General features: G+C 47.8%; 1 protein-coding gene across 1 annotated transcript in view; it reads right to left on the bottom strand.

Annotated features, from left to right (window-relative positions):
• The window catches only part of LOC119974696 (stonin-1), a 183091-nt gene that overhangs the window by 58672 nt on the left and 96644 nt on the right, over positions 1–27775 (bottom strand). The window contains exon 6 of the mRNA XM_038813834.1: positions 4452–4507. Coding sequence (XP_038669762.1) covers positions 4452–4507 — 56 coding nt within the window. The remainder of the gene's footprint in view (positions 1–4451; positions 4508–27775) is intronic.

Here is a 27775-nt window from a genome sequence, read left to right as displayed (position 1 = left end):
CTGAATGGACTTCTGGTGACAGGGGAGAAAGATTGAGCTCCATCACCACAGGAAGGAAATATACCAGAAGGCCACCTTACCCTGTGGGAGATTAAAAATATATTATATATTTAATGAAATGAATTACAGGTAGGAGTGTGCTTTGCACTAGAAATACTTCTCCTTCAAAATAATAATTAATTAGAGAATCACAGATTTGACAGTTGATGCTTCAATGGAATTACACGGTTCTCGTGTTCTCCGCCCCCACCATCCCCCTTGACTCGCTATATATTTAAAAAATCAATTCCGAGTATACAAGCAAGAAAAGAAGGAGGAATACTCCCTCTCCCCCAGGTTCCTCTCCTCATCCAAAAACACCCCATATCCCCATTCCTCACCACCTGGCTTGGCCCTGAAAAGCTCTTGTAATACTCCCTTAAACACCTCGTTAATCTTCCCCCTTCCCTGTCTGCACCCTCAGAATTTCCCTGGACATGGCCTGCCTCCGCAGCTGCTGGGCTAGCGTATGGCTCGCCTTCTCTCCATATTCATATTGCACCCACTTCGCCCTCCACAACTGCCTCAGTGCCTTCCCCAGTGGTCAGCATGTCAAACTGCCCCTGTAACCGCTTTCTCTTTGCCAACCCCTCCTTTGGGGGGGGGGGGGGGGGGGGGGGGGCGCACTTGAATACTTCTTGTCCACCTCTACTATCTTGTCCAACAATCGGCCATACTCCTCCCTTGTCCTCCTGTCTCCGAACGTGTTGAACGAAATAACCTCCCCCCCGGCCCCGAACCACCGCCTTCACCACCTCTCCCAAAATGTGGGCGCCGATACCTCCCCATTCTCATTCAACTCCACATAATCTCTGATCAGCGACCGCACCTTCTCACAGAACCCCTCGTCCCCCAAAATCTTTGAATCCAACCTCCATTCCGGCTTCTGCTCCTGCCCCGAACTAAGTCTAACCTCCAACCAGTCCAGCACATGGCCTGAGATCACGATTCTCGTGTTCTCCGCCTCCACCAGTCCCACTCGACTCAATATGTAAAAATCAGTTCTGGAGTATACCTTGTACACAAGCAAGGAGGAGTACTCCCTCTCCCGCAGGTTCCAAAACCACCATGGGAACACCATTCCCATCCTTTCCACAAACACTCCAAATCCTTCGCCATCATCAACCTTCCCATTGACTTAGGGCTCGACCTATCCACCCTCGGTTCCAACACGCATTTAAAATCACCTCCCATAATCAATGTGTGTCTAGATCTGGAGTCCTTGCCAGCTACCTCTTCACAAACCCCACGTCATCCCAATTTGGCACATAGACATTCACTAGAACCACCGGCGTCCCCTCCAACACCCCGCAATTTATGATTTCTGATGAAGTCGTTGGCCTCCTCTGGGGTTTCAAAGTAGAACTCCCAGCCATCAAAAATAACCACAGTTTCGCCGGGTACCATACCCCAAACCGGGTACCGTACCCTTATGTTGGCATTCATACCTCTATCAGTAACCTCTCCCAAGTTATTTTTCCTTTTAACTTTTCTCCTAAGTTTTCTTACCGTAGAACCCATATCTGCTGCTTCGTTTTCCATTTATATTTTTGCTTCCCGTTTTATTCCTTTTGGTATTACTGGGCCTATTCACTGTACTCTCCTCAGTCACTGTACCCTGTACTGTGGCCCTTTTTGATTTTTGACTATGGCTTCTCTGCCTTACACTTTCCCTCTTACTGCCTTTTGTTTCTATCCTCGTTTTACTTCCCTCCGACTTCCTGCATTGGGTCCCATCGTCCTGACACATTAGTTTAAACCCTCCCCAACAACCCTAGCAAACACCACCTTAGGACATTGGTTCCAGTCCTGCCCAGGTGCAGACCGTCTGGTCCTACCTCCACCAGAACCGGTTCCAATGCCCCAGGAATTTGAATCCCTCCACCTTGCATCATCTCTCAACCCACATATTCATCCTATCCATCCTGAAATTCCTACTCTGACTAGCTCGTGGAACCGGTAGCAACCCTGAGATTACTATCTTTGAGATCCTAATTTTTAGTTTAACTCCTAACTCCCTGAATTCAGCTTGCAGGACCTCATCCCGTTTTTTACCTATATCGTTGGTGCCTATATGCACCACGACAGCTGGCTGTTCACCCTCCACCAGCATCCCCCTCCCCCCAACCCAACCCCCCAGAATGTCCTGCAGCCGCTCCGAGACATCCTTGACCCTTGCACCAGGGAGGCAACATGCTATCCTGGAGTCGAGTGCGTCCGCAGAACCGCCTTTCTATTCCCCTTACAATCGAGTCCCCTATAGCCCTTCCATTCTCCTTCCTGCCCTCCTGCGCAGTAGAGCCAGCCAGGGTGCCATGAACCTGGCTGCTGCTGCTTTCCCCTGGTGAGCCATCTCCCTCAACAGTATCCAAAGCGGTATATCTGTTTTGCAGGGAGATCACCGCAGGGGATACCTGCACTGCCTTCCTACTCTTGCTCTGTCTTTCGGTCACCCATTTTCTATATCCCTCAATAATTTTCACCTGCGGTGTGACCAATTCAGCGAACGTGCTATCCACGATGTACTCAGCATCACGGATGCTCCAAAGTGAGTCCATCCACAGCTCCAGAGCCATCAAGCGGTCTAACAGTAGCTGCAACTGGACACACTTCTTGCACGTGAAGGAGCCAGAGTCAGTGGATGTGTCCCTGAGCTCCCACATCGCACACGAGGAGCATGGCACGGGTCTGGGATCTTCTGCCATGTTGTAAATCTTTTTAAAAAATTTAGAGTACCCAATTCATTTTTTTCAATTCAGGGGCAATTTAGCATGTTTAATCTACCTAGACTGCACATCTTTGGGTTGTGGGGACGAAACCCACACAAACATGGGGAGAATGTGCAAACTCCACACGGACAGTGACCCAGAGCCGGGATCGAACCTGGGACCTTGGCGCCGTGAGACTGCAGTGCTAACCACTGAGCCACCGTGCTGCCACCATGTCTTAAACCTTAGGTTAACTTATACAACTACAATGCCAAAATACAAAAGAAAAAAATAAATAAACAAATGAAAAGAAAAACTACTTACCAGGGATAAAAAGCACCTCCTCCCTACCCAGCTTCAAATTCCCACCTAGCTTCAAATTCCCAAACTCACTCTTCACTGTGCCTCACTCTGGCTGTGTCTTCTCTGGCTCACTGGGAGAATGTTGGGGTTTGTATCCAGTATCCTAGCCTCGGTTGGGGTCTAGTCTGGGATCATAATAATGTTGGCTCTGCTTGACTGTATTATGATTTTCTAAATGTCTACTACCTCCTTAATAATGGATCCTAGCAGTGTTTTGTTTCCGGATTTTGGACTTCCTCCTTCCTTGAATAAAGGTTTTATACTTCCATGTTCTGCATTTTGGCTGCAGGAAGAACTTTTCAAGTCAGGGAGGAAGAAGAGTGTATTATTGGTGGATGGAGTTCCAAGTCAGGACAGTGTGCAACTTGGAGGGAACTTCCAAGTAGTGATGTTCTCATGTGTCTGCTGCTCCTGTCCTTCTAGAAGGTAGAGATCAAACATTTGGAAGTTACATCTAAAGAAGCTTTGGCAAGTTGCTGCAGTTCATCTGGCAGGTGGTACATACTCCCTCCGCTATCAGTACACAGTGGCAGCAATGAATGTTTAAAATGGTGGAGTGTGCGCAATTCAAGTGGTCTGCTTTGTCTTGGATGGTGTGAATTTCTTGAGCGTTGTTGGAGCTGCACTCATCCAGGCAAGTGGAGAGTATTCCACCACACTCCTGACCTGTGACTTGTAGACGAACAGGCTTTGGGAAGTCAGGAAGTTAAGGTACTCACCAAAGAATTCCCAAAATTTGAACTGCTTTTCTAGCCACAGTATTTCTCGGAGTGCTTCAGTTAACATTCTAGTCAACAGTAACCCACAGGATGCTGTTGGCGAAGGACTCTGTGATAGCACCGACAGTAAACATTAATGGGAGATGGTTAGAGTGTGGACTAGATGACATTTCATTAAAAACCCAAATAATTCTAGCATCCATAATATTTTGCTAGTGGGTGCGTTAAAAACACTAAGCCAAGACATAGTCCTTCAGAATGGGCCACACCAGTCAACTTTACAAATCCTAGAAACTACCAAACACTTCTACAATAACAGCAAGAGCCAATAAAAATCAACCAGCAACTAACTTGTAAGTGGCTGAGGATCCCTTTCAATTGTACTCCCCATAAATAGAGGCCATTGATGTCAATTTCACAACTTGCCTCGGTGGAACTTTATCACGTGTACTCTGGTTAGCAAACAAGTACCATGGCCAATAGGCATGTCACCCATGTAAATTCTGAAGAGAAAATAATTTATATAATACTTTTCATGAAAACTGGGCCTATTTGTGAGATGTAGTCATTGTTGTAGAGATAAATATAACAATGCAAGATTGTTTATTAATATAATACTTACCAGTTCTGCAGACGTAAAATTCTGGACACTTCTCCCAGCAGGAATCACAAGAGAAGCTGCAACAGAAAGGCAAGTTTTCACTATCATGGGGAAAATTTGGACTTTACACATTTTCCAAAATGTCGCTTTGAAATAAATCTAGCAAAATTACCGATCTGCAACTTGTTAATGGCACTGGCAAAAAGGTTAGGAAACCACAGTAGGTTAAATTGATCTGAAATGTATTACTGAAGGGCAGGTCCTGCTGATATTATTAGACCTCTTTCTAGGATCCTGAAAAGGAAGAATGTTTCTTTTCCAGGATATAAAAGCTTAACTGCACAATCTACTTCACAAACATGGTCACATCAAAGCATGCAGCTCTCGTATGTAAATAAAACAGTGTGTAAATATAGACAGGAAGATGCTACTCAGCCAATGATAATTCAGACACCAAAAGGATGTAAAATTGTTCAGGAGGAGATATTGGACAGGCTATCTGTAGTTGATAAGGCACCCAAGGATACGGAGAAGTGAGAGGGGAGGCACTGACCATAATTTTACAGTCTTCCTTAGACTTAGGGTGATGCCAGAGGATTGAAGAATTGTAAACATTACACACTTGTTCAAATAAGGGTGTAATGATAAGCTCAGAAACTACAAACAAGGCAGTTTAACTTTGGTGATGGGGAAACTTCCGGAAATAATAATTAAGGATAAAACTAATAGTCACATGGACAAATGCAGATTAATTAAAAGTCAGCACAGATTTCTAAGAGAAAATCACATTTAACTAACTCAAAGATATAGATGATTTGGAGTTGGGGACCAAGGGCAATGTGTCCAAGTTTGCAGATGACACTAAGATTAGTGGTAAAGCGAAAAGTGCAGAGGATACTGGAAGTCTGCAGAGGGATTTGGATAGGTTAAGTGAATGGGCTAGGGTCTGGCAGATGGAATACAATGTTGACAAACGTGAGGTTATCCATATTGGTAGGAATAACAGCAAACGGGATTATTATTTAAACGATAAAATATTAAAGCATGCCGCTGTGCAGAGAGACTTGGGTGTGCTAGTGCATGAGTCACAGAAGGTTGGTTTACAGGTGCAACAGGTGATTAAGAAGGCAAATGGAATGTTGTCCTTCATTGCTAGAGGGATGGAGTTTAAGACTAGGGAGGTTATGTTGCAATTGTATAAGGTGTTAGTGAGGCCACACCTGGAGTATTGTGTTCAGTTTTGGTCTCCTTACTTGAGAAAGGACGTACTGACACTGGAGGGTGTGCAGAGGAGATTCACTAGGTTAATCCCAGAGCTGAAGGGGTTGGATTATGAGGAGAGGTTGAGTAGACTGGGACTGTACTCGTTGGAATTTAGAAGGATGAGGGGGGATCTTATAGAAACATTTAAAATTATGAAGGGAATAGATAGGATAGATGCGGGCAGGTTGTTTCCACTGGCGGGTGAAAGCAGAACTAGGGGACATAGCCTCAAAATAAGGGGAAGTAGATTTAGGACTGAGTTTAGGAGGAACTTCTTCACCCAAAGGGTTGTGAATCTATGGAATTCCTTGCCCAGTGAAGCAGTTGAGGCTCCTTCATTACATGTTTTTAAGGTAAAGATAGATAGTTTTTTGAAGAATAAAGGGATTACGGGTTATGGTGTTTGGGCCGGAAAGTGGAGCTGAGTCCACAAAAGATCAGCCATGATCTCATTGAATGGCGGAGCAGGCTCGAGGGGCCAGATGGCCTACTCCTGCTCCTAGTTCTAAAGCTTTGTGAGGGGGTAAAAGAGGGGGTTGATGAGGGCAATGCTGCTAATGTGGTGTACACAATGGATGTTTTTCAAGCTGGGAGGTTTGTATTGGAATTTCTCAGGAGTCTGTGCGAAGACCCTTGCTTTTCCCGATATATATATATATTAATAAAACTTTAGTGCAGAGGGTACAATTTGCAAATGATACGAAACATGGATGCGTAGAACTTCAAAAGTACAGAAGCAAGTTAGTAGAATGGCTGGACAGGTAGCAAATGACATTCAAGGCGGACAAATCTGTGGTGATACATTTTGGTGAGAAGAACATGGAGATAAAATATAAAATAAAAAGGTACAAAACTAAAGGGGTGCAGGAACAGATCAACCAGGGTGTACATGTGCATAAATTATTAAACGTGACAGGATGGATTCCGAGAGTGATTAATAAAGCATACAGGATCCTAGGTTCCATTATAGGGACAGAGTGCAAGAGAGATGGTGATGTCAATTAACTAGTGTTCGAGAAGCTTCTGGGGATGCGAGTTCAACTCCAACCATGGCAGCTGGTGGAACTTAAATTCAATAAATGAAAAATTCAACAAATGAAAAAAAAAACCTGGAATTGAAAAGCTAGTCTCAGTAATGCTGATCATGAAACCATCATAGATTCTCATAAAACCCTATTTTTGTTCATTAATGTGCTTTAGGGAAGGAAACTGGCTGTCATTACCTGATCTGGCCTACATGTTGACTCTTGACTGCCCTCTGCAATGGTCTAATAAGTCACTCCGTTAAGGGCGGGCAACAAATTCTGGCCTTGCCAACGATGCCACATCCCGTGGACGATCTTTTTTTGTTAAAAAGGCAAGGAGGTTATGCTGAACTCGTATAAGACACTTGACTGGACTCAGCTGGAATATTGCGTCCAGTTCAGGAAGGATGTGAAGGCATTGAAGAGAACAGGGAAGATTCACAAGAATAGTTCCAGGAATGAGGAATTTTACTTATGCAAACAGATTGAAGAAATTAGGCCTGTTTTCCTTGGAGAAGAGAGGGACGAGAGGAGATCTGATAGAGACAATCAAAATCATGAGGGGTCTGAACAGAGTAGATAGGGAGAAGAAAGGGTGAAATGAGAGGGCAAGATATAAAGTATTGGCAAAAGAAGCAATATGAAAAAGATGTTTTCACACAGTGAGTGGCTAGAGTCTGGAACGCACTGCCTGAGTGTGGTGGGGGCATTCAAAAAGGAATTAAACTCCTATTTAAGAACAAAGAAAAGTACAGCACAGGAACAGGCCCTTCGGCCCTCCAAGCCCATGCTGACCATGCTGCCCGTCTAAACTAAAATCATCTACACTTCCTGGGTCCGTATCCCTCTATTCCCATCCTATTCATGTATTTGTCAAGATGCCCCTTAAATGTCACTATTGTCCCTGCTTCCACCACCTCCTCCGGCAGCGAGTTCCAGGAACCCACTACCCTTTGTGTAAAAACCTTGCCTCGTACATCTCCTCTAAACGATGCCCCCCCGCACCTTAAACCTATGCCCCCTAGTAATTGACTCCTCTACCTTGGGAAAAAGTCTCTGACTATCCACTCTGTCTATGCCCCTCATAATTTTGGAGACCTCTATCAGGTCGCCCCTCAACCTCCGTCGTTCCAGTGAGAACAAACAGAGTTTATTCAACTGCTCCTCATAGCTAATGCCCTCCATACCAGGCAACATCCTGGTAAATCTCTTCTGCACCCTCTCTAAAGCCTCCACATCCTTCTGGTAGTGTGGCGACCAGAATTGAACACTATACTCCAAGTGTGGCCTAACTAAGGTTCTATAAAGCTGCAACATGACTTGCCAATTCTTATACTCAATGCCCCGGCCAATGAAGGCAAGCATGTCGTATGCCTTCTTAACTACCTTCTCCACCTAGATCTCTCTGACTTTCAATACTCTTGAGGGTTCTACCATTCACTGTATATTCTCTACCTGCATTAGACCTTCCAAAATGCATTACCTCACATTTGTCCGGATTAAACTCCATCTGCCATCTCTCCGCCCAAATCCTGCTGTATCCTCTGACAGTCCTCATCGCAATCCGCAATCTTACTAATCAGACCAGTTACATTTTCCTCCAAATCATTTACATACTATGAACAGCAAAGGTCCCAGCACTGATCCCTGCGGAACACCACTAGTCACAGCCCTCCAATTAGAAAAGCACCCTTCCATTGCTACTCTCTGCCTTCTATGACCTAGCCAATTCTGTATCCACCTTGCTAGCTCACCCCTGATCCCGTGTGACTTCACCTTTTGTACCAGTCTACCATGAGGGACCTTGTCAAAGGCCTTACTAAAGTCCATATAGACAACATCCACTGCCCTACCTGCATCAATCATTTTGTGACCTCTTCAAAAAAACTCTAGCAAGTTAGTGAGACACGACCTCCCATTCACAAAACCATGCTGCCTCTCACTAATACGTCCATTTGCTCCCAAATGGGAGTAGATCCTGTCTCGAAGAATTCTCTCCAGTAATTTCCCTACCACTGACGTAAGGCTCACCGACCTGTAGTTCCCTGGATTATCCTTGCTACCCTTCTTAAACAAAGGAACAACATTGGCTATTCTCCTGTCCTCCGGGACATCACCTGAAGACAGTGAGGATCCAAAGATTTCTGTCAAGACCTCAGCAATTTCCTCTCTAGCCTCCTTTAGTATTCTGGGGTAGATCCCATCCGGCCCTGGGGACTTATCTACCGTAATATTTTTCAAGACGCCCAACACCTCGTCTTTTTGGATGTCAATGTGACCCAGGCTATCTACACACCCTTCTCCAGACTCAACATCCACCAATTCTTTCTCTTTGGTGAATACTGATGCAAAGTATTCATTTAGTACCTCGCCCATTTCCTCTGGCTCCACACATAGATTCCCTTGCTTATCCTGTAGTGGGCCAACCCTTTCCCTGGCTACCCTCCTGCTTTTTATGTACATATAAATTTAGAGTACCCAATTCATAATGTGGCCAATCCACCTGCCCTGCACATCTTTGGGTTGTGGGGGTGAAACGCACGCAAACACGGGGAGAATGTGCAAACTCCACAAGGACAGTGACCCAGAGCCGGGATCGAACCTGGGATCTTGGCGCCAACAGTGCTAGCCACTGCACCACCGTGCTGCCCATTTGAAAAGGAACATTGCACAGAGATACAGGGACACGGCAGGAAATGTCATTAAGTGAAATGCTTATTTGGACAGCTAGTGCAGACACAATGAGCCAAACAGCATCTTTCTACACTGGAACGATTCTGTGATTCTGTGTCGTGCTCACATGAATGAAGTCTTCATTTGAATATTAACCAAGTCCCACATAATGAAAAATTTTTGAAGGTAAATGGACAAAGAATTCAGGTCTTCTGCTTTGGTTGCTTTCATGTTTTTAAAGCCCTTCTATTTCAACAGCTCCACAATCACACATGATTCATGGTTAATTACCACAATGGCATTGAACTGCTTTATTGGAGTAAGACTTGTCTCAATACTCTTGTCATCTGGACAGATGGAGTACTACCATCGAGGTCAGAACTATAACAGTCTAAAATACTTATCCCTTTAGAAATATGAACATTCATTTGAAACAAGATTATGATTAGACAGTATAATTATCAATCATAAATCTCCTTTTCAGTCTGAAGGAAGTAGCTACACGTTAGACCCCCAGACAAAATGACGATAGATATATGGTCTACTTTGCTACATTGCTCGATCAAAGACTGCCTCCAGTAGTAGTAACCACAAGTCAGAAACTTTCAACCAAATTTTCACACCTCCAGAAAAAACAAGATGCCTCACTAGGCTAATGTCTCTATCATTTTCTTCATAACAGGACTCTTAAGTTGCGTGAGGAACAATCAATCTATTTTGTCCTGACAGAGGACTGCCTGCACAAATAGAAATAGAGCTAATCCATCTCCCTTTAAACTAAGCTCCAACAGTCGAGACAAGAGTTTTAATTTCTTACCCTACATAAAGGACAAAACATGTCTCCTCTTCATTCAGATTGCTGCTAAATAAGCCTAGTTTAAAATTTGTTTGATTATTTTAACTAGCTACAAATTCCAGTTAAATGAAGAGATCGTGGATGTGATATTTACGCTTGAAAAATGTTGATTCCTTTAGGTTTTCATTTCTTAAACCAGATTTTGTGATTCCTTGGTCAAATTTGTGTTCTTTCATGACTGAAGCAACCAATAGCTGGATTGGGGGTAACTTACTGCGAAATTTTGAAATGGGGCAGAATTGTACAGCAAAGTCCTAGATCCCCAAGACAGGACCAGATGCAGACAGATGCACAGGACCTCTCAGTGGTTAGCCAATTAACTCAGGGAAGGCATGGATGCCATCTAATTAAAACGCAGAAGACAGAACTGAGCTAGCGCAGTCAGCATTAGGAGACATACCAGATTCCGGCAACATATTTAAAGGGCTCTCAGACTTGCAAAGGCGACTGCAAAGTAGCCCCTCTGCTCACCCGCCACCCAGTTGCAAAGCAGCCTCTGCTCACCTGCCACCCGGCTACAAAGCAGCCCCTCTGCTCACCCGCCACCCAGCTGCAAAGCAGCCTCTCTGCTCACCCGCCACCCAGCTGCAAAGCAGCCCCTCTGCTCACCCGCCACACAGCGGCAAAGCAGCCCCTCTGCTCACCCGCCACCCAGCTGCAAAGCAGCCCCTCTGCTCACCCGCCACACAGCTGCAAAGCAGCCCCTCTGCTCACCTGCCACCCAGCTGCAAAGCAGCCCCTCTGCTCACCCGCCACACAGCTGCAAAGTAGCCCCTCTGCTCACCCGCCACCCGGCTACAAAGCAAGCCCCCTGCCCGCTACGCCATGCTGCTCCAAAGTAGCCCCACTACCCGCCACACAACGTTCCTGCAAAGCAGCCTCTATCCGCCACACCACGCTGCTGCAAAGCAGCCTCTATCCGCCACACCACACTGCTGCAAAGCAGCCTCTATCCGCCACACCACACTGCTGCAAAGCAACCTCTATCCGCCACACCATGCTGCTGCAAAGCAGCCTCTATCCGCCACACCACACTGCTGCAAAGCAGCCTCTATCCGCCACACCACACTACAAAGCAGCCTCTATCCGCCACACTACGCTGCTGCAAAGCTGCCTCTATCCGCCACACTACACTGCTGCAAAGCAGCCTCTATCCGCCACACCACAATGCTGCAAAGCAACCTCTATCCGCCACACCATGCTGCTGCAAAGCAGCCTCTATCCGCCACACCACACTGCTGCAAAGCAGCCTCTATCCGCCACACCACACTACAAAGCAGCCTCTATCCGCCACACTACGCTGCTGCAAAGCTGCCTCTATCCGCCACACTACACTGCTGCAAAGCAGCCTTCATCCGCCACACCACGCTGCTGCAAAGCAGCCTATCTGCCCACACTACGCTGCTGCAAAGCAGCCTATCCGCCACACCATGCTGCTGCAAAGCAGCCTCTATCCGCCACACCACGCTGCTGCAAAGCAGCCTCTAGCCGCCACACCACGCTGCTGCAAAGCAGCCTCTATCCGCCACACCACGCTGCTGCAAAGCAGCCTCTATCCGCCACACCATGCTGCAAAGCAGCCTCTATCTGTCACACCACACTGCTGCAAAGCAGCCTCTATCCGCCACACCACGCTGCAAAGCAGCCTCTATCCACCACACCACACTGCTGCAAAGCAGCCTCTATCCACCACACCACACTGCTGCAAAGCAGCCTCTATCCGCCACACCACGCTGCAAAGCAGCCTCTATCCGCCACACCACGCTGCTGCAAAGCAGCCTCTATCCACCCGACCACACTGCTGCAAAGCAGCCTCTATCCGCCACACCACGCTGCAAAGCAGCCTCTATCCACACCACACTGCTGCAAAGCAGCCTCTATCCACCACACCGCTGCAAAGCAGCCTCTATCCACCACACCACACTGCTGCAAAGCAGCCTCTATCCGCCACACCACGCTGCAAAGCAGCCTCTATCCACACCACACTGCTGCAAAGCAGCCTCTATCCGCCACACCACGCTGCTGCAAAGCAGCCTATCTGCCACACCACGCTGCTGCAAAGCAGCCTCTATCCACCACACTACGCTGTTGCAAAGCAGCCTCCATCCGCCACACCACACTTCTGTAAAGCAGCCTCTGCCCGCCACATCACGCTGCTGTAAAGCAGCCTCTGCCCGCCACACCACCCTCTCTGCCTACGGCACTGCCTAAGAGTTGAAAACAAGCCTGAAGTCACAATGGCAGATGGAAGACACAAGAGGGCCCAATGGCTTAGCAATAGCTCCCTGCAGGTTCTCCTCCAGGCTGTAAAAGGGCACTGTGGGAAGTCCTCTTCCGCCCAGAATGGATTAGAAGGTGGTGTGGCGGATAGAGGCTGCTTTGCAGCAGTGTGGTGTGGCGGATAGAGGCTGCTTTGCACCCACTTAACCAAGCAAGCCTTAAAAGAGATTGCAAAGAAGGTCAGTAGCTCACTTTGTGTGGGTGGGGAAGATTCCATGAACCAAGTGAGCTTTCTTGGAGAGATCGACGAGGGGGTGGCCTGGATCTCCCAAATTTACAAAACTAATACTCGGATGCAAACGTAGTCATGGTCCGGAAGTGGGAGGAGGACCAAAGGTAACTACGGGGAAGGGCAGAGGAAATCTCACGGGGACCACCTTGAGGGCACTAGTTTTGGCACCTCTGCCATTCTCACTGTGGTGAATGTGATTCACACCAGATTATAATCTGTATATACATGTGTCTATATTGTAAGTGCAGTTGCACTACCTGACCTCCAGGGGGAGTAGCTCTGGGAATGCTCGAGAGTTGTACTGGGCTCCTCCCTTGGCTCCGCCCAGGAGTCCTCCCCCGGGAGTTGCTGTATAAAGATCAGTGCCACAGGGTCAGCCGGCCAGTTCACCGAAAGTTCAACGGCTAACAGGCTGGCTCTGTTGTAAGTATATTAAAACCGCTATTCTAATCCTACAAGCACGTGTCCGTAGAATTGTTGGTTCCAACAATTTAATATACTTAGGAAACAGTCGAAGAAATCATGGAAGCAGCCCTCAAGCCCGGACGCCTAGAACTCGACCCACAGGATGCAGAGGCTAAGGAAATTTTTTCCCACTGGCTGAGATGTTTTAAAGCCTACCTGGCAGAAGCCAGCACCGCCAGAACAACGGAGGAACAAAAACCCAGCCCACTGCACGCGAGGGTAAGCCACAGAATCTCCACACAGCTGAATCCGGCCGGGTCTTGCACCGCAGCGCTGGCAATATTGGACAAAATGTACGTTAGGCCCATTAACGAGGTTTATGCACGCCATGAGTTTACGACTCGCCATCAGCGGCCTACAGAAACGCTTGCCGAGTTTGTAAGGGAATTGAACAATCTTTCCAATGACTGTAATTATCAAGCCATTACCGCGGCTGAACATAGGGAGCTTGCTGTGCGGGACATTTTCGTAGCGGGCCTCAGGTCTAATTATGTGCGCCAAAGACTGCTAGAAAAGGGGCCCAGGACTTGGACAGTACTGTGGAGGCTGCTACCACTTTGGAAGTTTCCTTCCGCAGCCTCACGTCGTTTCCCGCAGACCCCCGACCAACAGCCCCCCCCAGGTCTGTGCCGCACGGCCCCGCGGCTACCGTGCTGCCAAAGCCAGTTACTCTGCTGCCCCAGCCAGCTACTAAGCTGCCCCAGCCTGCCATTTCTGTGGCCAAAGCCAGCACCCGCGGCAGCACTGCCCAGCCCGATCCGCAACCTGCAGCAGCTGTGGGAAGAAAGGCCACTATGCCAGAGTGTGCCTCGCAAAAAGGGCCCCAGTTTTTAACTCCTCTGCAGAGAACACAAATCGCTCCCAACACCAGCGGGCCCGCGGGGCCTGAAACGCTGCGGCCTACGCCCCGACTCCGCCCCCTCCCGCCATGTGCGATCCATGGGGGCCGCCATCTTGGCAAACCCCCACCATGCGGCCGGCCACATGCGACTCATGGGGGCCGCCATCTTCCTCGCCGCTCACCACGTGCGATCCACGGGCCCCATCTGCATCGGCATGCTCAGAAAGCTCATCGGAAGAATACGACTTCCCCGGGCACTCGCCACGCGGCCCGCAACTCAACGCGGTCACCCTGGATCAATCCTGCCCCAAGCACCTACGAAGTTCGATGGCGGAGGTCCAGATCAACGGGTACAGCACGCCATGCCTCTTTGACTCCGGGAGCGCCGAGAGCTTTATACATCCAGAGCTGGTAAGACGCTGTTCGCTTTCTATTTTTCCGGTGAGCCAAACAAAGTGGGCTCCCACTCAGGACGCACCGTCGCAATGCTCACAATTCGAGGTGCTATTCTAAATTTAAACTTAATGTCCTGCCCGACCTCTGCACGCCGCTCTTATTAGGCCTGGATTTCCAGTGCAACCTCAGGAGCCTCACCCTCAGCTTCGGCAGGCCCCTGCCCCCACTCACTATCTGCAGCCTAGCCACACTGCGCATCTCCCCCCTCCTCTCTTCGCCAATCTCACTCCAGATTGCAAACCAGTAGCTACTCGCAGCAGGCGATACAGCCTACAGGATAGGGCGTTCGAGGCCGATGGCTGCCTCTTCCACTTCCTCTGGGTTCCCTTCGGCGTCACCAATGGGGTTTCGGTGTTCCAACGAGCAATGGACCGAATGGTAGACCAGTACGGGCTGCGGGCTACGTTTCCGTATCTGGACAACGTTACCATCTGCAGCTATCACCAGCAGGACCACGACGCCAACCTCCACTGTTTTCTCCAAACGGCATAGAAATTAAATCTTACTTATAACAAGGAGAAATGCGTTTTCCGCACAAGCAGACTGGCCATCCTCGGCTACGTCGTGGAGAACAGAGTCCTGGGCCCAGACCCAGACCGCATGCGCCCCTTAGAACTCCCCTCCCTCATTGCCCCAAGGCCTTCAAACGGTGCTTGGTGTTCTTTTCATACTACGCCCAGTGGGTCCCTCAATATGCGGACAAAGCCCGCCCACTCTTTAAGGCCACACGATTTCCCGTCTGCTGAGGCGCGCCAGGCCTTCAGCTGCATCAAGGAGGACATCGCCAAAGCAGCCATGCGGGCGATGGATGAATCCACTCCCTTTCAGGTTGAGAGCGACGCCTCAGAGGTAGCTCTAGCAGCCACTTTAAATCAGGCAGGGAGGCCCGTTGCATTTTTCTCCCGTACCCTATCCGCTTCAGAACTCCAACACTCCTCAATCGAGAAGGAAGCGCAAGCCATCGTGGAGGCTGTTCGTTACTGGAGGCACTACCTCGCAGGTAGGAGGTTCACCCTCATCACCGACCAACGATCGGTTGCCTTTATGTTTGACAACTCGCAAAGGGGCAAAATAAAAAATGATAAAATCCTTCGGTGGAGGATCGAACTCTCCACCTATAGTTACGATATTAAATATCGACCGGGGAAGCTCAACGAGCCCTCGGATGCCCTATCCCACAGGACATGCGCCAGCGCGCAGATCAGCCGTCTGAAAGCCATCCACGTGGACCTCTGCCATCCAGAGGTCACCCGGCTCGCCCACTACATCAGAGCCCGAAACCTGCCTTTCTCCAACGAGGAGGTAAAAGCGGTCACTAGGGACTGCCCGATCTGTGCGGAGTGCAAACCACACTTCTATAGACCAGACAGGGCCCACCTGGTCAAGGCTTCTAGGCCCTTTGAACGCCTTGCGATCGATTTCAAAGGGCCACTCCCCTCCACCAATAAGAACATTTATTTCCTCAACATCATCGACGAGTTCTCCCGATTCCCTTTTGCCATTCCATGCCCTGATATGACCTCCCACACAGTCATTAGGGCCCTGCATAGTGTCTTCACCCTGTTCGGTTTCCCCAGCTACGTGCACAGCGACCGGGGTTCGTCCTTTATGAGTGACGAGCTGCGTCAGTACCTGCTCGACAAGGGCATCGCCTCGAGCAGGACTACCAGCTACAACCCCAGGGGGAGCAGACAGGTGTAGAGGGAGAATGCGACGGTCTGGAAGACCGTCCTGCTGACCCTCCGGTCTAGAAAACTCCAAGTCTCCCAATGGCAAGAAGTCCTCCCAGACGCGCTCCACGCTATCAGATCCCTCCTCCGTACAGCTACAAATCAAACCTCTCACGAGCGACTCTTCATTTTTTCTAGGGGCACTACCACGAGAGTCTCACTTCCGGCGTGGCTGAGGACACCAGGCCCGGTCGTCCTGAGGAAGCACGTCAGGGGGCACAAAACTGACCCCCTTGTTGAAAAAGTGTGCCTCCACCATTCCAACCCCCAGTACGCATTGGTGGAGTTCCCGGACGGTCGCCAGGACACAGTATCCCTTCGGGACCTGGCACCCGCTGGATCCAGCCCCCGCCCCCACCCCACCCCCACCGAGGAACCCCTTACCCCGTACCCTATGCCACCGCCCCCTCACGCCCCCAATTCCGCAAGCTCACCCCACCAGTTCCACGCGCCAGAACCAGCCCGCCACCTGCGCCCCGAGTCTCCGGTCGAGCCAGAGGTGTATAAAGTTCGGACGAGACCCGCCCCGGAGTCTGCCATTGTACCCCAGCTCTCAACACCCACCCAGCCACCGCAAGAGGCTGCAACCCCGGTGCTCCGCGGATCGAAAAGAACAATTCGTTCACCGGACAGACTAACTCTGTGAGCCACCACCCCCGATGGACTCGATTTTTTTCACAGGGGGTGAATGTGGTGAATGTGATTCACACCGGATTATAATCTGTATATACATGTGTCTATATTGTAAGTGCAGTTGCACTACCTGACCTCCAAGGGGAGTAGCTCTGGGAATGCTCGAGAGTTGTACTGGGCTCCTCCCTTGGCTCCGCCCAGGACTCCTCCCCCGGGAGCAGCTGTATAAAGATCAGTGCCACAGGGTCAGCCGGCCAGTTCACCGAAAGTTCAACGGCTAACAGGCTGGCTCTGTTGTAAGTATATTAAAATTGCTATTCTAATCCTACAAGCATGTGTCTGTAGAATTGTTGGTTCCAACACTCACCAAATAGATTTTCGTCTAATCCAGTGGTTATGTCTACACTTAGGGTGTGGAATCAGTGCATGTAGCACTTCGGGATGAGGGCATGTGCACGAGCGCTTCAATTTGCGATAACCATAGATTTGCCCCACCAAGACTAGATGCTAGGCTTAGGAAGTGGTGCCGGCTAGGGATTAGATGCTTGGAGGACTTGTTCTTGGGAAGGAAATTAGTGGACTGGTCTGAGCTGACAGAGGTTTACCAGTGATCTCACAGAAATCTAACCTTCAAATCAGGGCCTGAGAAAGGAAATGGATTCATTGCAAATGTTGCCGCTCTGGGACTAGAGGATCGGCTCCTATCGGAGGACATGATTGGGAAAGTTTGTGAGGGCCACTGATAGAAATTAACTTTTCTAGTCAGATATAAGAGGTTTAAATGAGAACTCATTCATAATAATTAACTATAATCATATTAACCATGAGTGTAAGGGAAGCCGAATAGCTGGGAACATTTTGCAAGTTGCTTGAGACTGTAAGAACAGTGACGTCAACTAGCTAAAAGGCTCCATTGTTATACAGTAAGAACTGGTAGTTCCATCTCTATGGAAACAGCCAGTCTAGAGATACTTTCTGAATGAAAATTGGCAAGCGATGGTATGGGAAAATATGTACCAAGATATTTAAATACATATATCTCTTAAATTGATGGAGAGACTGTTTGGCCAAATTGAGTGAATTATAAATTAGTTATCAGAGGTGAAAAGAAGGCGAGACCGTAAGATAATAATTTCCTTAAGAATAACTTACCAGGGGACTTCCGGTGACGGCGGGCAGGAGGCAGCCGCACACTGGAGGGCTCCCGCTCGGGAATAGAAATTTTGGAGTTTTAACGCCTGATCCTGGGGGCAACGGAGGCTGAAAAAGCTGTATGAAGGCACAGGGAGGAGAAATGTCCAAATTTGGGGAAAAAGTGGCCGTGAAAAAGGGGGTTAATGAAAGTCCGCCTGTGAGTGGAAAAGTCTGCGCCGGAAAGCAGACGCTGGAGCACCAGGGGAGGCCACATTGTGATGGCTGTGGAACTTGAAAAACAGTTCACAAAGCACATGGAAGCGATGAAGGAGGAGATGGGGACGGTATTGAAAGTGCTGGTGGAGGAGGTAATTGCCCCGGTGAGGGCGGCAGTATCAAGCCCAGCGGCGGAGGTGGGGGAGCAAGGTGAGATGCTGAAGGAAGTGGAAGAGGTATTCTCGCAACACAGTGATCAACTCACCTCGATGGGGAAGGAGTTGCAGAAGGTCCAACAAGGGTCTGCGAGCCAAAATGGAAGACCTGGAAAACAGATCCAGACGGCAGAATCTGAGGATTTTGGGTCTACCCGAAGGGCCGACGGAGTATTTTGCCACAATGTTGACGAAGCTATTGGGGGAAGAGGGACGATCCCTCTCGATATGAACTGGATCGGGCTCATCGGTCGTGGAGGCCTATATACAAAAGGCGAGTGAGCCGCCAAGAGTAGTAACTGTGTGTTTCTGTAGGTATAGCGTGAAGGAGAAAGTCCAATGCTGGGCAAAGCAGAAGCGGGTGGTGCAGTGGGCTGGAGCTGGTATATCCATATACCAGGACTTTACGGTAGAGCTGCCTTCAGCCGGGTGCATCAGCAAGGTGCAGTGCGGCATAGTATATCCAGCTAAGTTGAGGGCGACCTACAAATCCAAGGACTTTTATTTTGAAATGGCGGAAGCGGCAGAGGAGCATGCGAAGGCAGAAGGACTGTGGCAGAATTGAGAAACGGGACTGAGAGAAGGTCACATACCGATGTAGCCTCATGTAACTTTATTTTTTCACTGCGTGTTGGTGTATGTACTAAATGAGTCGACGCTGTATATATTTGGACAAGGGAAGATTTGGGACTTTCATTGTAATGATGGTTCTTTGGGGCTTGGGTGTGTATGCTGGCGTTGTGTGCTAAAGGAGATTTCTTGGTTTTCCTGGGACTGGGCAAGGGGAAAGGAGACCCGGGCGGGGGGGCCTCCACGCTGGCCAGTTTAAGCCGGCCCGAGAACGGGAGTGAGGTGGGGGAGGGGCTGCAGCCATCAGAGCCTGGTAGAACAGGTATCGGTGAGTCTAGCCGGGGAGAAAAGTTGGGGGAAGGAACCGAAGTTGGGGGGAGGAGTTTACAAGAGGAAGTGGAGGGGAGGAGTTGGGGGGGACTGTCTGCAATTCATGGGTGTTATTCATGGTACTCTTTCGGGGATTGGATGGCGTTGAATATTGGGGGGGAGAGGAGAAGAGGTTGGGGGGCTGGACTATATACGTCAATGGTGACCATAGGCGATTCCCGATTCCTTTTTTCCCATCTTGGAGGTTTAGTTTTATTTGATGCTTATATTGTCAGGTGGGTCGTTGTTTGGGGTGTGGTGGGAGGATGGGAACGTTGTTGTTGGCAAGGGGATTGACACTGTATTCGTTACCGTTTACTGTTTGTTGGTGGGGGGTAAATTCTGAAGAAAATGTGAAAATGGAGAATAAAAATATATATATTTTTTTTAAATAACTTACCGAGATGGAAAAACTTATTCCGGAATCACTCTTAAATTTTTGAAACGTATGTCTTTGCTGCTTGCCTGTGCTAATTGCCATCTTTCTTTTGTTTAAATCACTTAGTTATGTTATTCTGTGTATTATGATTTGAAGAATTACCACAATCTGTATTTTAAAACTCAACTACTGTATTCGCTGAAGACAATCAATCTGACTAGCTTGTTAAAGGGCTAGTCGGAACTCTCAATGTTTTATTGAAAATAAAGTTACCAGTGGGCACTACAGCTGACTAATAAAGTTCGAAAATACACAGACTTGACCTCTGTTATTTGGGAACTGAGAAGGGATAACGGATGTCCAGGGTTCCGAATAGACCAGAGATCCATCAGCCATGAAGAATGCAGTAGGAGTCAAATTTAAAGTAACTTTATTTACAACAATATGTACATAGGGCCAGCAGGTCACGACTGGTTCCCTCTCTAGCCGGTGCCACACTGGCCAGTTCTATTTAAACAGCTGCACTGCTAATGATTGCTGCCCTCCCCCTCACTGGGGGAGCTAATATTCCTCAATGAACATGGGGTATGGCAGAGACCCAGGCAGACACAGGGAGAATTGCAAACCCCATACGGACAGTGACCCAGGGCCGGGATCCCGGGTCCTCAGCGCCATGAGCTACAGTGCTAACCACTGCACGACCGTGGCACCCTAAAGACTGACTTGTTGAGGTGGGACAATCTCCCTCTGTCATTCGTGGGCCGGGTACAGGCCAGGTTCCAGTGCTAGCCGGTCTTTTTGCCCACGGATTTTTTTCAAGGGGGATGGACAGACTGATCTCTTTTGTTTGGGTGGGGAAGGTTAGGACGGTGATATTGCAGAGGGAACAGCAAGCAGGAGGGCTAGGCCTCCCAAATTTGATGTATTACTATTGGTTGGTGAATGCAGAGAAGATTCAGGGATGGAATAGGGAGGTGGGGGATTTATAGGTGAGGATGGAGGCAGCTCTTGCAGGGGGTCATGGTTGGGGGCGCTGGCAATGGCACCACTCCCGAAGGCTCCAGGAAAGATTTGACAAGTCGAGTTTAAGCAGCATTTTAGGTTGGGAGCTGGGTTGGGGAGGAGGGGGGATGCCAATTAGGGGGAATCATGGGTTCGAACTGGGGAGGATGGGTGCAAGGTCCCGGGGATGAGAAGATAGGGGAATGGGATCTGTTTCTGGGAGGGCGATTTGCAAGTTTGGAGGAGCTGAGCGAGTAGTTTGGGCTGGCGCGAGTGAAGGTTTTGGGTATATGAAGGTGCGAGACTTTGCGAGGAAGGTCTTCCCAACCTTCCCAATAGGTAATGCCTCATTGGTGTTGGAGGCAGTGCTGTCGGCGGGGGCGGGGGCGGGGGGGGGGGGTCCATCTCGCAGATTTATGGGAAGATTTTGGAGGAGGATAGGTGTCCATGGAGGGGGTTACGACAAAGTGGAAGGAAGAGTTGAGGGTGGCACTGGAGGATGGTGTGTGGTGTGAGGTGCTGCAGAGCGTTAACGCCTCGACTTCGTGTGCAAGGCTGGGGCTGATACAGCTAAAAGGTAGTGTACAGGGCGCACCTTACAAAGTCGAGGATGAGCCAGCTGTTCTAGGGGGTGGAGGATGTCTGTGAGTGATGTGGGATGGGCCCTGCGAACCACGTGCATATGTTTTGGTTCTGCGCCCGAAGCTGGAAAGGTTTTGAAGGATGGTGTTCAGCAGAGTTTCAGGGGTTCTACATTTTGCAGGTGGAGCCCAGACCCCTAGAAACCATATTCGGGGTGTTGGATCAGCCAGAGCTGCAGGCAGGCAGATGCAGTGTAGATATTTTAGCCTTCACCTCACTGATTACTCGCAGGCGGTTCTTGTTAGGGTGGAAGTCAGCTTCTCTATCCTGTGCCACGGTGTGGCGGGGGACCTGTTGGGATATTTGGCCCTGTAAAAAGTGAAATTTGCTCTAAGAGGGCGAGTGATGGGTTCTACATAGTTGGGGTTTGTTTATTTTGCATTTGGGGGAGTCGATTACTGTTGACTGCTGAGGGAGGAATGGGGTTAGGGTGTTTGTTGGAATTTGTTGCAAATTACAAAAATGTTGAAAATTTGTGGAATAAAAATACAATGTCCTCACCATGTGCCAGACTAAGCTTTATCCAATTCAAAGTGGTGCACTGCGTGCACATGACGATGGCCAGGATAAGCCAATTCTTCTCGGGATTAGACGACCATTGCGTGCTCTGTGCTGGGTCCCCGGCGAAACATACCCACATGTTCTGGGCTTGTCCGAAGTTGATTGAGTTCTGGAGGGATTTATCAATGTACTGTATTGGGATTTGAGGCAACACCGTCCCCTTGGATAGCAATTTGCAAAGTGCCTGATGATCTGGTTGCTCTGGTGGGGAAAGAAGCCGATGCGATGAAATTCACCTGCCTGCTAGCCTGGAGGAGGATCCTGCTGAATTGCTGGGCCTCAGAACCACCAAGTGTTGGGACTTGGTTGTTGGACCTAGCTGAATTCGTCCACTTGGAAAAAATTAAGAGGGTTGGATAAGTGTTCTCCAGGAGGTGGAAGCTGTTCATCAACTTCAAGAAGTAGAAAAACATCAGTGGGGTGGGGTATGTGGGTTTACCATGTTATATTATTATAGTGTTACATGGTATGTTACTGCTTCACGGTTTGTGTATGGTTCTTTGCTGGTTCTTGCCTCTGTACCAGGGGCTGGTTTAGCTCACTCAGCTAAATCGCTGGCTTTTAAAGCAGACCAAGCAGGCCAGCAGCACGGTTCGATTCCCGTACCAGCCTCCCCGAACAGGCGCCGGAATGTGGCGACTAGGGGCTTTTCACAGTAACTTCATTGAAGCCTACTCGTGACAATAAGCGATTTTCATTTTCATTTCATTTGATATACCTCCAATAAACTATCTTTTTAAAACAAAAGGTCAGTAGCTGTGGGATCACCTAAAGAATCGGAATTCAATGTATGTCAATGACCTCCGTCACTCCACTGAAATGAGTTTGCCGTACCTTTTTCCCATTTGGAGCTTGAATGAGACAACACAAGATGTGCTTGGTGGAGGGAGTGACTATGCAGTCAATGACCATGGGGACAGTCAATAGCATAAGGTGCCAGTTGCATGGCTGCATCATCGCAACAGTGACAGACTGACTGTTTATTCACCCCACCGTAGGGTCCTCAGAGAATGGATGCATGCAGAAGATGTGTGTGCCCCCATAATGGATCGCTGGAACTGCCACATAGGCTTATTGTTTTCTCCATGGGGACAGAACATGACAACTAAGGAGGGTTCCATTCCTGGCAACTGCTGCAACAAGAAAAGGAACATCTGGCAGAGTTATCCAAGGTTGTGCACCCATGAGAGAAATGAGTACTGCCAAAACCCTCTACTGCACTCTAATTCTGACCTCATAAGCAACCGCAATTTTAGTGCTCCATGGGTTGGCCGTGTCTTAGTTGCAGAGGCCTAAACCTCTGGAATTTCCTCTCCGAACCTCACCACCACTCTTTCCTCCTTAAAAATGCTGCTTAAAACCGCTATCTGTCACCAAACTTTTGGTTATCTGCCCTAATAGCTCCTCATGCTGCTTAGCAACACATTTTGCTTAATAATGTTCTCGCAAAACAGGGAGCAATTTTAACATGGAAAGACACTAAATAAGCTATTGTTGTCATTAGTCAGGACAATAAAATCTGATAACGCTCTTCAAATGGTCACTGAACTGGAGCACAAACTAACTGTTAAATCCCAAACCCAAATACTTTTAGGATGGGATGATAAAATAGCTTGTTTTCGACTATTTTTGTTTTGAATTAATTCATGGACTCAGAGCATCATCAGCAAGGCCAGCAATTATTGCCCATTAATAACTGCCCTGAAGGAGGAGGGTGAACCACCGTCTCAAACTGCTGCAGTCCACGTGGCAAAAGGTGGAGAAAGGAGTTCCATGATTTTGACCCAGCAACTGAATGAATGGCGATATAGTTCTAAGTCAGGATGGTGTGTCACTTGGAGAGGATCGCAGTTGGTGCTATTGCCATGCTCCCTCGTTCTTCTAGGTTATGGGTTTGGAAGGTGTTTTTGAAGGAGCCTAGGTGAGTTGGTGCAGTGCATTTTGTAGATGGTACACACTACTGGCACTGTGGGAGTAAATGTTTAAGGTGGTGGGTGGCGTGCACATCAAGTGAACTGCTTTGTCCTGGATGGTGTTGCACTTCTGGAAAATTGTTGGAGCTTTACTCACACAGCTAAGTGGCAAATATTCCATCACACTCCAGGTTTGTGGCTTGCAGATGTTGGAAAGGTTTTGGGAAGCAAGGCGGTGTGTTATTTCCCACAGAATTCTCAGCCGCTCTGATATTTATATGGATGGTGCGGTTCAGTTTCTGGTCAATGGATAATGATGGTAGGGGATTCAGTAATGGTGATGCCAATGAACATCAGGATGTGATGGCAAGATTCACTCTTGGAGATGGTCATTGCCTGGCATTTGTTTGATGCCTAAATATCATTATGGTTCTTTCTGCATGCAGGCACAGACAGCTTCAGCATATCAGGAGTTACAAATGGTACCAAATGTTGTGTAATCATCATGGAACATCCCCAGTTCTGACTTATAATGTAGCATGGTCACTGATGAAGCAACTGAAGATAGGTGGGCACAGGACACTACCCTGAGGAAACTCTGAAAAGATGCCTGGAGGCTGAAATGATTGACCTCCAACAACCAAAACCATAATCCTTTCTGCTCAATATGATGCCAATCAGTGGAGAACTCCCTGTTCAAAGGACTCCACCCTTGAAATCACTGTCCTCCACCAATCTAACCTCTTTCACACATTGCTCAAGGGAAAAGCTCCCACATTCACAATTCATTTCCACTGGACTTACAAGCTTTGGCCTTCATCTCCAATGAAACCTCAAACTACTTATTTATTTGGCCATTCCCTCATCTGTATGTGTAATGCTGTTATCTCCCATCACTTTAGCGCCCATTTACATTGTCTCAAATGTGAAGCGTGCAACCGGAGTGCATCTGGCTGATAATTGGCACGGCAATCCAAAGGGAGGTCTTATGTGACCATTTCAAAACGCAAATATGCTTTGCTTTTTTTCTGCCAAATTACTCAGTATTCAAGCTTAATCAAAGATCAAGATAACCCATAAGACTGCAAGACATAGGAGAGTAGGCCATTCTGCCCACCAGTCTGCTACACCATTTAATGAGACCATGGCTGATCTGATGTGATAATCCTCAACTCCATTTTCCCACCTTATCCCCATAACCCTCGATTCCATTACTGATTAAAAATCTGACTCTCAGTCTTTAACATATCTAACAACCAGCCTCGAAAGCCTTCTGGAGTAATGAATTCCACAGATTCACTACCTTCTGAGAGAAGAAATTCCTCCTCATCTCTATCTTAATGGAGGAACCTTTACTCTGAGCTTATGCCCTCTGGTCCTTGGCACTCCCACAAGGGGAAACAACCTCAATTTCTATCCTGTCAAGCACCCTTTGAATCCTTTATGTCTCTAAGGTCGCCTCTCATTCTACTAAACTCCAATACGTACCTCCCCAACACCTCCTAAGAAAATCCCTCCATACCCTGGATTAACCTAATGCAGTCATTTTTAAACTCTGGGTTGTGACCCACGGGCAGGTGTCAAGAGGGTCACAGGGCCATCAGTCTCGGCGTTCCCAATCGCAGGAAGAAGTGTTCAACAGCCGTGATCAGCTTTCAGAATTCCAGCCATCTCACGCATGCGTGCTCCAGGCCTGAGCAGTGCGTAGGCCCGGAGCCCAGCGAGGCAGACCACTTCTGCCTCATGACCAAGAAACAGATTCTTTTTGAAAATCGATGGAGTCTTCTCTCCATAAGCAGCGGCAGGGAGGTCACGCACCACGTACACTGGCGCGAGAGAAATTCCTCCATTTTATAGAAGCTAGCCGTGCTGGTGTGAGCTCCAGGGCCTCTGATGAACAACAAATTAAGAAGCTGAAATCAGGAACAAAAGCAGTATAAAGACTTTTTCTTGAGGTATGGGTTTATTAATTGTGCCAATGTAAATCAGGATGCAAAGCGTATGTGTGTTATATGCAGGGAAGTGCTGGCAAATGTAAGATTAACACCCTCAAAACTTCAAAGACATTTGAAGATTAAGCATGGCGGGTGAGAGGACAAACCTACATTTGTTTTCAATGGGTGCAGTGATAAAATCAGATGAAGTCCTAGACAGAAATGTAACATTGAATGACAAGACAAATGAGATCATAAGGACCAAGCAAGCTCAGCGGCCGGCCAGTGTGGGTCACAACGGCCGGTCGGCTGATAAAAATGGGCAAAAATGTTTGAAAAACACTGACCTGGTGAACCTTCTCTGGACTGCATCCAGTGTCAGTATTTCTTTCCTTAGATAAAGAGACCCAAACTGTTCAGTGTTCCAGGTATGGTCTAACTATAATGCCTCTTATAGTTTTAGCAAGACTGCCCTATTCTTATATTCCATTTCCTTCGAAATAAAACCCTTTTATATCATATAGCTTGAATTTCAGTCATCCTTGTAGCTGGCTTCATTGCATCCTTCCCTTCAACTTGTCACAAGCCCTCCTGGGAGTATGACTCACTCTAATCTTAAATCACTGACCTCACCCCTACAAAACAGCCGTCATGAGCCCCTCTTCAAAATGCATACTTTGGACACTTCGCCAATGTCAATTTCTGCCCGATCAGCAAAACCCCTATCCTTCCTATCATCCTTACCCATTTCTCTTGCAACTCATTGCATGTTTCTAAAATTAGCTGTTATATTTCACTCCCAATGTGGCAAATCAATTAAAACGGTGTCAAGCATTTATGCTGAGGTGCTACAATGTGGCTACACCACATTTGGAGTGTTGTGTTTAATGCTGATTAATACTTCAACACACAAGGGTTGTGTACACAGAGCAAAACATATACAAAAATAATAAGTTTTGAAGTAAAATTAGACAACACAAACTCTGGAATCTAGAAAGAGGGAAGTTGGGGACAGGAGGTTTAGGGAATTACTGAGGAAAACAAGGTATTTCATGGTATACAAATGGCAAAGAACAACATGCTCTCTTACATTTTTTGAAGAGCATGTTGGCGCATTGATTTAAGTTGCACAGTGCCTGTGTTTTGCATGGCCACGTGCCTGCTGCTAGGAGCCAACTTGTGCGGATCTTGCGTGGGAAGTTTCAGAAACTGCATTAATACAACTTAAAGGGAACGTTGGTAACAAATTGGAGAAGTAGAATCAGGCAATACAAAATTTAGTGAGAAACAGTTGTGAAACAAATATTCGCAAAAATTTATGGAATGGGGCAAAAATCATGAAAGATGTTCAAAACAAGATGCTGGAGTAGACTTTCCCCATTTTTAACATTGATCTGGCAATAATAAAACAATAAAACTCTTTGATAGGCTTCGTTTCTGCATGAATTTATAATAAAATATCCTATTTCTAAAAGCAACATTTCCTTAACAGAAGCAGACTCCTTTACAGACTGGCCCAACAAATGGTGACATATTGGATTACAATTCTGGCTTTTTCCCTGCTGAGTCTGAATTCTGTACGGTTGAAGACATTGCCATGTTTTGTCTCAGCTAACTACAGAATAAGTTTGAGCAACATCAACAACTTCCTAACAGGCACCATCCTATAGCACAAAACCGTTCATAATTTGTCAGTGATTAGCCATCTCACAATGAAAGGCATTGGGTTGCTGGTGCACAAAGTGTGAAAATGAACACATGCATTCTTAGGTTCTAGCCAAGGGATATTGTTGCAACAACTTTGCTCTGGAACTGCTGGTGCAATACCTAACTTGAAAGTATTCAAAATTGACACTGCAGCCTAGATTGTCACCAGATCGAAATGACTCGGCAGCTCTATAAAAATGGTGGGCAGGCTCCAACTCTGGGATTCCCAACCCCATTCCCAGGCTGTCT

This window comes from Scyliorhinus canicula, chromosome 1 (assembly GCF_902713615.1).
Source record: "Scyliorhinus canicula chromosome 1, sScyCan1.1, whole genome shotgun sequence".
In the NCBI taxonomy this organism is placed as follows: Eukaryota; Metazoa; Chordata; class Chondrichthyes; order Carcharhiniformes; family Scyliorhinidae; genus Scyliorhinus; species Scyliorhinus canicula.
The sequence above is the reverse complement of the archived record's forward strand: the minus strand, read 5'-3'. Positions and strand labels throughout refer to the sequence as shown.